Source organism: Taurulus bubalis, assembly GCF_910589615.1.
Source record: "Taurulus bubalis genome assembly, chromosome: 5".
Lineage (NCBI taxonomy): Eukaryota > Metazoa > Chordata > Actinopteri > Perciformes > Cottidae > Taurulus > Taurulus bubalis.
The window spans coordinates 13,166,719-13,178,274 of record NC_136593.1 but is presented as its reverse complement, the minus strand read 5'-3'; the positions used below and the strand labels follow the sequence as shown (position 1 = coordinate 13,178,274).

General features: G+C 39.6%; 1 protein-coding gene across 1 annotated transcript; it reads right to left on the bottom strand.

Annotated features, from left to right (window-relative positions):
- Positions 1-3,699: 3,699 nt before the first annotated feature.
- Positions 3,700-11,332, bottom strand: ptgis (prostaglandin I2 (prostacyclin) synthase). The gene is made up of 10 exons (XM_079218544.1): positions 11,229-11,332; positions 10,534-10,657; positions 9,918-10,084; positions 9,663-9,809; positions 9,438-9,550; positions 9,147-9,328; positions 6,092-6,254; positions 5,608-5,789; positions 4,978-5,150; positions 3,700-4,024 (listed from the first exon to the last, which is right to left on the bottom strand). The coding sequence occupies exons 1-10, from the start codon at positions 11,297-11,299 to the stop codon at positions 3,865-3,867; spliced, it is 1,482 nt and encodes a 493-aa protein (XP_079074670.1). The 5' UTR covers positions 11,300-11,332; the 3' UTR covers positions 3,700-3,864.
- Positions 11,333-11,556: the final 224 nt, after the last annotated feature.

Here is an 11,556-nt window from a genome sequence, read left to right as displayed (position 1 = left end):
TTTTTTATTTGTCACTTTATTGTGAAGTATTGGATGCTTTCACCTCTGAAACAATCCAAGAGAGCAAAATCAATCTTTGGTTGAATCGCTCACAGCTCATGTCCACCTCACAAGCTAAAACCACTGGTTTCAAGCTGGTTTCATGTGTTTTTTTTCCAATCCTGGTCCTACCTGGTTTGTCACGCTCGTCCCTGATTACATTGATAGATTGAATATTGGCAAGTAACTGCAAGGTCCTCAAGACTAGATTTCAAAATAATTGGTTTAAAGGGCTGAAGTGAAATACTATACTAACTTCCATATACACTAAACCAACATACAGCAAGTTGTGGTCTCACTGTGGTGAGGTTTTGCTATAATGATTTAAACAAGCAGTGGAGTAACCTTAAGAAGCATAGAGAAACAGGAAAAAAAATTGTAAAATTAAACAACTTAATACTTCATCAACACACAACTGTAGGAAAGCACTGCAATTGTCAGTTGAGTGACAACTTTGTTGACTCATTTTCTGTAATCACTGTAGCATTGAAGCATGGTGGCCAGTGAGCTAACTAGCGGACAGGCTAGTTAGCTATCTTGCTAATTCAGCCATACTTTCATACTACACTGGTTACATAAAATGGGCTGAACAGTGGACTGGTAACAAGCGGAAGCAATGGGGCTATCGATTTTTTTTCCCGATTGATTTAGTCAAAAATAAATACACCCTCAGATTATGAATCTTCAGGTGACTCATGTCTGTTAGGAGCTAAGAAGAAAATGCAAACATTATATTGACTTAATATTGTTCTGTCATTAGCAAAATAGTTATATAAAAAAACTTAATTGAATGTAATTTCCCACTAAAATTGGAAAAACATTTAAAACCAGTAGGGAATTGAACTGGTTGGGAAATAAGCTGTTTTAAAAAGACCAATGATAGAGAAACAAATCTATTAATATATATTATTATCTTTGGGCATTATTATCTTTTTTTTAAATTTGTTAATTATTTAGTCAAAAATAAATAAATATACCATCAGACTCAGATACATGTCTTGAATCAACAATACACATAATATGCGGGTTCTTGAGATGACTCACACCAACAGTTTGCAGATTCACACATTTATATTTGAGGCAAAGAAGAAACACATTACCATGAATAGCACCTTGTTGAATACTTCCCTTGATAACTTTAGAACGAACTTGCACTGACCTATTTGTTGGAGACATCTCTATGGGGACTGACACAATATTATTATCATTAATACAATATTTATAGTATTTGGTTGATCACCGCTCATGTGACGCCCTGCGGGTGGGGACGCAGAACACCACAGTGTACAAAGTGAGCGCTGTCCACTCCGATGGTGCTGAAACACCAGGAAGCGCTGTTCACTCCCTACATCATGGCGAGCTCCCTTGAGGAAGGCAGGCTGACACTGAGGAGAACATGCATAGCCTGTATCATTGCCTGACAAAAGATGTCCAACGTTGTATCCTCCACCTCTGACGAGTCGCGCATTTGTACAAGCTGTTAATTGAGTTTATGTCTGTGTGATGAGAGCATGGAAACCCAACAACACCTCTGGGCCTGCAGATGTGATCATTGATAGCTGTCACACAAAGTTTCTAACACTTCACAAACACAATTAGGGCCGAGCAGTATGTCAACATACAGTACAAAGCACATACAAAATAAAAAAAATGAACACGGGCTGTATAATGGAGGATGGAGACATTGTTATGCCGGTTTTTGCACATGCACTAACAGGCTGCGGGGAAGCAGTACAAATAAATGTTAATTTGAAGAAGCCTCCACCCTCCTGTTTTCTCCTTAAGTCAATGCCTCGATACAATAATTTAGCATTAAGCCTAAACGGCATTATTCATCCCTGACTTCACACTGTATTGTTGTGCGCATTAATAATAAGGTCAGAATAAGAATACGATCATTGTGATGTTTAATCATCTACAATTGCAATGCTGTGAATACAAATCCCCCATCGTTAAGCATTTCCCTGTTTGTCAAAGGCTCCCTGCTCCATATTGGTGCAGTTTCAATGAGTATCCCCTGTAAGCCACTGATAATCTATTACAGTTGATAGGTTGCATATGATTCAAAGTCAAATAAGCTTTAAAAAAATACCGTAGTGAGTTGTTGCCATCTTGCTCGGAATCAAAGCAGCACGTATACGATGTGTGAACAATCAATCCGCTGGCACTGACGGCGATGAAGCAGTAGCATTTAAAAAAAAAGGAGGCGACGTTATTGGTTTACTATTGCCATGGTCTAACCCAATCCATTTCCCCCTCCTCTGCCTCCGACATGGCAGAGAGATCCTCGGCACGATTTACTGCCTCCCCGCCGGTTTCCTGCTCCGCATATCGCGCCAGTGCTTCGCCTCGAAGATCAACAAGTATGCCCAGAGCCCATTCGGACAGACTACCTGTGTTTCCCAGTCAGATACGTGAGGAGGCGCCGCATCTCTCCGAAAGTGGATCCATGGCAGCTCAGCGCTGTCTTCCACGTCTGATTAACTCTTTCAGCGCCGCTACTGCACGTATCAATAAAAACACTCATGGGCACAGTTCAGGCCGGGGTGTACTGTGAGATAGAAGCACCATGTGACGAGAGTGCACATAAAAGATGAATGAGTAAATATATGATCGTACGGTCTGAAGGCACAGAGCCAACAACGAGAACCGATGGTACACGATGGTACATATTTGGATAAAAATATTTAATGCTGCTTAATTAATATGATGAGGATAGCTGGGTTTACTCTCCTCTTATTTCCACATATGCACAGTGGTAGAAGAAGTAGTCAGATCCCCTACATTACATTAGAGGGAAAATACTCCAGTAGAAGTAAAAGTCCTGCATTAAAAATCATACAAATTGAAAGTACCTAATGTACCAATAAGAAATGTACTCATTCTGCTGGAAATGGCATTTGTGAGTGATACAATATACATAGCATTAGACTGTTGTAGCAGGAGATAGAGTTAACTATACAGTTGGATAATTTAGTCTAGTGATTACCAACCAAGGGATTGAGCCCCATCCCACTCATTCTTCAAATCTATTTTCAGTGTATTTGTAATGATCAAATCCTCTTTCTTCCACCTTCGAAAATGATCCTTTGAGCACCTTTGTAATATTGCTATGATCCAGGCCTTCTCTCGCATGTCCAGCCGCTGAAACATTGATTCATGCCTATATTCTCTCCCGTCTTGATTATTGCAACACGCTCCTCTGTGGTATCAGTGCTCTAGCTCCATCAACAGACTCCACCTGATCCAGAAAGCATCCGCCAGACTTCTAAGCCACACCAAATCCTGGCACCATATTACATATCACTCCTCAAAAACCTCCACTGGCTTCTTGTCTCCCAGCTGATCAACTATTAACATCCTGGTCTTCATGTTCAAAGCCCTTCACCAACTTGAGTTCTTAAAAAACAGCACTATACAAATCTAATTTAGTATTTTTGTAATTATTATCACTATTATTATTATGTGAGCTGGAGGTTGCAAGTTCCACATTTCTATAAGCTGCAAACAGGACTGTGGTGCTTCCAAACTAGTTGTGAAAAACATTTAAAACTCACATTTTAAGTGAGTTTTCTGAGTGACGGAGGACTTAAAAGCCTACGAATGTTCAGCTAGGTGTTGCCCAAAGTATTGAGTCAAAAATAAACAAGTAGATTATGTCAGTATCTTTTTTATTGAAAATATTAATAAACAAGTTAAATATGATCTATAGATTTACGGAGTAAATATAAAATGGTAAAAAAAAAAAAAGTGCTGCAATACATAAAACAAATGATTTATCAATGAAAAATTTTACAATTATATACAGTTAATCAAATTATTCTGTCACAATTCACGCAGTGTTCTCTTCAGTCTGAATCGGACCTGCAAATCTCCGTCCGGCTGGAGCATCCCAAAGCCGTAGCGATTGGGATTAACTGGTGGCAGTTTAGCCTCTGGGTCACACATATCCAGGTCAAGACAGGTCAAGAGCAAGAACACAAATCTACAGAAACAGGAAGCAAAAGCAGTTTAGGACACCGACTGATAAACACAACTTGTAAGCCAATAATAACATTAGGTTTCCCTCATTCAGTTAAATGCACAAATGATGTGAAAATCACATTAAGTAAATCGACCAATCTGAAATAAATAGCCTAAAAAAATACCCGCTCTTTTGTGTGTGCTATGCATTACAAGGATTGACCTTTAACCTTTGCTACTAGATCTGATGTCAGAAAAAGATACGCTCTCCCAAATGACAGTCCATTATTACCACAATCATTTTATACTTGCCCCTAAAGATACAAGTTATTCTATTTTATTTATTAGCGGTTATCAAATAACAAAGTCTAAAGATAGTTACCATGTTTAATCTTTATGCAAGAATCTGGAGTTTTGTTTATCTAACGCTATTCAACTCAGGTTTCCAGGAGACTTGAAATGCTCGCTGACACTTCAGTTCATAAAATGTCTTAACTGGCCGCCATTTTCTCGCAAGTGCTCTATTGTTAATGCACATGTAAGGCTCTCACCAGAGAGGAAAAGGGGGCGAGGTGACTCTTTTTTTAGCTACAGCCATCATCAGCTCTGGAAAAAAATGTGTTTAATTATGTTTCACCACTTGCTCGATCAAGCAAAGTGACTTGGAAGATTTACCAGCCTGATGTGGCATTTTACTTGCCCAGGGTAAGCGGGTCATCCTTATCGTTGAACCCTGCAGTTCATTACAGAGTATAACCGATTATTATATTACAGTGTGTTGCTAATAATGACAAGAAAAGGAAGCAAGATTGAAAAAAAAAATTGAGGAAATGTTATGCGGAGATATACTTATGCTGCTCCTGTAATTAGGGTGAAATTGCAGGAAATTCTTTGATCATTAATCTATCATTTTAAAACCACCAATGCATCATTGAAAGATAAAGAGATTGAAAAACAGTGGGTTTTTATACTCACTGTTTAATGGCTGCAACAGCAAAGTCTTTCCCGACACAGATGCTACTCCCTGCACCCCAGGGCATAGTGTAGTACTTCAGTACTTTTCCATCTTTGTAGAATTTATCCTTCACTGTCCTATTTTCCCCTGGTGAAGACCCAACCTCATTTAAGAAGCGGTCATACTTGAAAATCTGTTAAGAGGAGACAAGAAAATGTATACATTATAATATCTTGTAAATGGGTTTCATTCTATGTCTCTTGCTCTATTTCTTGTTAACAAATAATATGAAAGTACCTTTTAAGAAAACAAAAAAATGTGCGTACAAACTTACCCAATATGTAATTATCACCTCTAACCATTGGAGACAAATAAACCGAATGAACATTGGGAATTGATCTCGCCCTCTTGCTCGTCAACTCCTACTTGTTTCATGTGTAGGCAGTTAGCAGCTCATCCCAAAGGATGCATTCTGTTAGTAATTTAAATCACATTGCTTAATCCTGGCTCCTCGAGATTGCTTTGTGCTCCACAATATGGCTTCGAAATATCACAATGGAGGTACACAAGTATGTGTATTATGACGGTGGAGGCTTCTAACACCACTTCATGTTAAGTGATAGCTCTTAGTACACATAAAAGTAAAGTACCTGTGGCTCTTGGTGTATCTGTGGGTCCATTTGAGGGCTGAGGAAGGGGAACAGACAAACTCTGTCCCCCTGTCTGAGGTGGTAATCCTTTCCACTGGCCATGTGCAGGATCTTGTCCTGCACCACCTCTCTGCGTATCATTACCGCAGCGGTGAGCCGTAGGGTCTCGCTCAGAACGCTATCTGCAGAATGGAAAGGACAGCAGAGTGGATGATGTCAGAGGGGTGTCAGTGTGAGTTAAATCAGCTCTCGGGCGTAATTTGGAGAGGTACAAACATTTGCACGGAAATTGAATATATGGAAACACAATCATAATTTAATTGAATCAAAAGGTCAAACTTTTATTATCACTGTCATTGTTTCATTATGCTGCACTTATCTTGTTCATATCAACAAGTCAAATGACCCTTAATTTATTACATTTTACTGGAATGGCTAAACCTCTCGTTATCAGAGTGAGGGGCTGCTAGCAGCTGTTGCGTACCAAGCACAGGTGTGCTGTGTGTTTCCAGCAGGGTGATGGCAGAATGCTGCAGGGTGGTGTCGGGGCGAGTAAGGCCTCTGATCTCTGATTTAACAGCTTTCATGGCCTCAGGGTGAGTGAGCAGGAAGCCAAGGAGCCAAAAGGCAGCAGGTCCAGCATTGCACTAAAAGGAAAACACTCAACTTAGCATAAACAGCTTTTTATAAAAAAAAACTTACATTTTGTATCAGTGGACATACAATACATTTAATATGGAGAGACCCGACATGGAGCTCTCGGTAATGCTGCTGTCTGAATATGACTGATGTGAGGAGGAGATGTTGAATCAGTCCACACACGTTGTAGACACTGATGTCAGCCTCTCGAGAAGAGACACCTGAGCCTGTCAGGCAGTAATTGTTATGGGTTAAGGGATCTGTCTAACCTCTACACACCTCAGGTCAGCTCCCCATTGACAGCTAGGGCAATGCCCAAAAGTGACTTAAGGGGCAGCACGGTGACTTTATGCCCTCTTAGATCGTCAGGTCAACATAAGCCCAGACAATTTAATGGAGAAAATTGCGAATGGTTTACATTCTACTAAATACTGAATATCTCCTAAACCCCAAGATCTATTTGAATAATTTAAAAAGCTATAATATACAGAAAACCTTTGTGATTATTTATATATATATATATATATATATATATATATATATATATATAAATATATATATATATATATATATATATATATATATATATATATATAATATAAGTTCATCACAGCTCTATATGTTAGGAGTATATGTGCGAAGTTTGGGTTTGGTGAGTGAAGTTAAGTATTTTTTATAATTATTTTAGTTCAGGATTTTGGAGCGATCGTGTCTAACTCGGCCAACACTGAAAGTTCCCACTCCCTGCCTGGTCCCTGAGTGGTCTTTGCTTCACTCTAGCCATGTGCAGCAGACTGAGAGCAAGCTAAGGGATCCAAACAAGGCCTGATAAATCTTACTTCAGCCATAAGTAAGTCATTTTTTCTTTTTCTTTGCAGGACATAAATGGCAATGTTGTACATATCATGACGAAGGTTGGTTTCTCAGTGGATTTTGTATTATTGGTTAATTCAGTAGGCTCCAAGGATTCCAAAACTGTATGGTATCCTGTGTAGCTTCATGCTATCAATATGAAATGGCATATTTCCAAAACTCGGGGTCCTTTCCCAAGTCACTCTTGAGTTCCTTCGAGTCATACTTATGGTTTATGTTCATATTTATTGTGGAATAGTAACATGAACAATTGACTTATATTGACTTGTAAGGCCAGGATGTGCCGATTTTTTTTTGCTGTATGACACCAGAGGCTATTTAGACTCGTAGGGCTTGGGAGACCGACGAAGAGGTTCGACGAAGGGCTGAGCCCCCATTTTGGGGGGCTCTGGGGTTCAGACGATTAATACCTCAGATAATGATATGAGCCTGGTAACCTAAACCCAGGATGGGGTTTTTTAAAGGAATAGTTCAGCATTTTGAGAAATATCTTTCGAGAGTTAGAGGAAATACCACTTGCACGTCTAAACACTCAATATGTAATTACTGTAGTTGCCGTTTTTACACTTTTTGTACAGATTAAACAAACAAGCTATAACATGTTGGTTGGTACATTTTAGAAGTGCTGGAAGGCAGTTTTTGTTATTTCGTACAAGACCATCCTTGCTGTTTTACCCTGTTTTCAGTGTTAATGCTAAACTGAACGAACAAACTGCTGGCTCCGGTTTCATATTTAGCGCATAGACATGAGAGTGGGTTACATTTCCTCCTTGAACACTTAGCAACTCTTGATTCGGCATATTTCCTAAATTGTCAAACAATTTATTTAGAATATAACTTGATTCACTGGCAGAAAAGCTGCGAGTGTATGACTCACTATAACTAATGAATTATTTTTACATTAAAATACATGTGTGAGAGTGTACAGACACCTCAACACATTAAATCACCATTTCCTTTAAAAGTAAAGTAAGTAATATATTAATTTCAGTCTATAAATGTTTCAGTCAATAACAATAACAATGATTGTTTAAAAACGGGAAAAAAAACAGCTCAGGATGAACTATGAAATGTAATGTAACTAGTGGGTGGCTTTGGGGAAATCCCAGCATTGCCTGTAACACATGTATAAGCCACATTCACTCTGGCACGTCCCACTGGACTCGCATCTAATGCCTCTTATTCTCTGCAGTGGTGCTCCAGTTTTCTTCCCAGACTGAGAGTGTGTGCTCCAATATCCCAGCAGACATGATAAAGTACAAATACACATGCTGGGGGAATAGCGGTCTCTCCCAAACCGGCAGAGCATCTTTCAGAGCCTGTAGTGGGTGGAGTGGCAAAGGTTTCTCTGTGTTACTGGATGAACAATTATTGATTCAGTGAGACTGGCAGGTAAATAGAGGGCTGAAGCTATTACAGCTCAAATGAAGCATAGATGAACAGCAGACACTAGGACAAGCAAATAGCTTGCTATCTCTCCCATCTGGCAGCAGAGCGCAATTACACCATGTTGCTCAGAACGTGTCTGAACTGGTGAGTTTGAGGAAGCAACATTTCTGTATTCACACCTGTTGTTAATAGTGGTGAATAATACTCGAAAAGAGGATTCATGTATGTGAGGTGTGAAGCTAAGCTAAGTAAAAAACCTGATCGACAGCACAAATTCTGCCTATGACGGCCTTCGGAAATAGAACCAAAGAAAAAGAGGAAGCAACTCCAGCTGACTAACGCAGTTCTCTTATTCAATGTACTCTCACGTACTTAATTATGAAACCTCAAACCAGATAAGGTGTCATGGAAACTGATTCACATTACCACAACAATGAAAACTCCACTATGAGTTGCAGGTTGAGGCAGGCAGCTCTGAGTAACTGCAGCCTGAGCATGCAGAGCGGATCTAAACCATGAAGTATGGGCGTGGAAGGTTTGTATGTTTTGGCATCGATGCGTGGCCTTGTGTGTGTTTGAGACTTGTATGTTTAAGATTTGTGTGTGGGAGAGAAAAATACAATGAAACCAGCTCTCACCTGTGTGGCCCACAGCTGCAACAGCAAAGCTCTTTTCTGCATTTCTGCATCGACTCCCTCGTCCTGCAGGAAGCCATGGTAGCTCTGCTGCCAAGAGCTTGACCCCGACCCTCCGTTCAGACAGTTTGGGGACAGCAGCTCCCACAGTCGAACCCGGCATGAGTCAGCGGTTTTGGTTTCCCCTGGTGAAGACCCAACATCATGTCATACTTACTGGGTGTACACATATGGAGTCAGAAAGGAAAGCAAAAATAAAATAACTTGACTTTCAATCGCTATTGTTCGGCTTACCTCGCTTGAGTGAGCCTCGAGCCAATTTGGTGAGAAGATCGTCAAACTTGCGAAATTCTTTGTAGACTGCGGATACATTGTCGCTCCTCTCAAACAATGTAAGATATCCGGCCCTGAGGTACAACAATACAGTTGAATATCTTCCCGTCTTTCTCTCCTGGTAGTATAAACAATGACATCATTTGATTTACAGAAGGTTGCAGAGTTTAACACACTGTGCGTTACCTGAAGAGTAGGCTGTAACAAAGGCTAAAGAGTCCATCCTGTCTCCACTCTAAGGGGCTGCAGTCGTTCTGGTCATTCAGCAGCAGGTTCTGAAGGTGAGTGCTCATGGAGCTGCTGAGCTTGAAGAGACTGACATCTTGAAAATGCCTGAGGAAATAATAAAAAGATATTGAGATTTGCAATCTGCATTTAAATCAGAGTTTCTCTTCTCATTTTGTGAACCATAACTGTCTGTCTGAAAGATGCATTCCTTACTGTTCCATCCACTTTCTCTCGACTCTAGGTGTGATACTCGGCAGCTGCAGACTGAAGACCCTTTTCATGAGCTGGTCTCTGTTGCAGGTGAAGTCTGTGTCGTTCATCACGGCATCAAAAGAGTGTGGATCCAACAGCACCGTCACGTAATTACCAGCAACACAGACCTGAAAGGACATCATTTTAGTTTGATATCTATTTTTTTAATAGGGTTTTTTCTATGCAAAAATAATGTGTCTTTAATTTCAAGTTATGTGGAATGGTCAGTGTTTTGCTCGAAGATATTCAGTGAAACATTATGTTCTACATTGGAATAATAATGAGTTGCAGCAGCCTCTGCATAACTCATTTCAGCTATATTCAGATTAAAAGTATAAATGGCGACTACTGCCATTTATACGACACATGCATAATGATGTCTTGTTAAAATGAATAGTTTGTTGCGGTCATGTGAAAACCGGATTTGCATTTCAGATCATACATCTGATTAGCTGACAGACTTCCTGCTCTGGAATGCAAAAACATCTTTGAACATTTTTTCTCAAACCATTACATATTCATTTGTTGTTCCTATCTGGCAGGCAAATGTGCCTACACAGTCTTAATCAGAACTTACTGTGAAAATATCGCCATGTCTGTCTTTCATCCGGGACAAAAACTTTGCAGAATCTTTTCCAAACTCAAGAGCGTGCCCCAACCACGGAAAGAAGCCTTTGTCCAGAGGAGGCTCATTTTTCCGCCTGTGAAGTATAAGGAAACTTTTTTTTTTTTTTTTTTTTCAGGAAAGTCTTGACCCACTGGAGCGGTTAAGGTTAGGGGCCCTAGCTTGAGATAGAGCAACCGATGCTTTTCACTTTCCTTTTCTCTGACCTTTAAGCCGACACTGTCAATATGAGTAGTTTATCTAGCTCTCGCTCATGAATCTAAACTAACAGGTTTGGAGGCAAGATGAAGTTATGTCATGGGAGTTCACTATCATGAGGTTGAAACAAAGGCCACAGTGTAAACCATAAGAATCATTTTGAGTGTTTTCTCTGATGGGGTTTTTGGGTAACTAATTGCAGAGAATCAGCATTGATTAAACATACAGTCAGATAATATTATGAAATAAGAGGTATTCTAATAGAATTACTATGCATTCATGTTTTTAAGTAACATTAAATATACTTTAGAAAAAAGTAAAGCTTTTCTAAATTACAGTAGGTTTGTTTTTGCAGTATTTTGCAGACATTTAGAATAACAATCGCTAAAATGCACCTTTGTTCACAATCTCATATCTGCAATTATCAACATATTAATACATGTCTTTACCTTGTGCGGGTGGAGTAAAGGAAAACTAGTATAAGTAGTCCATTGAGAATTAAGAATATTGTCCACAGCATCTTTCAGTAGAGTCTGATACTTGTCCTGTCCCGTTGATCATTTATTCCATAGCTGCTGGCAACTCAGTTTTATGTGCGAGCCCTGCTCTGCGTATGAGGAGGCGTGGAAAGGTGTGGCTTGGAACCACAATTGTTACACAACACTCGACAGAACTCAGTGTCCCACACCACAAAAAACACCACATTCTGAGTGACACTTAATTATTTCTACTATTTAAGAGTTTAACTATTTCCAGTAAAAGGTTAAACATCCTGCA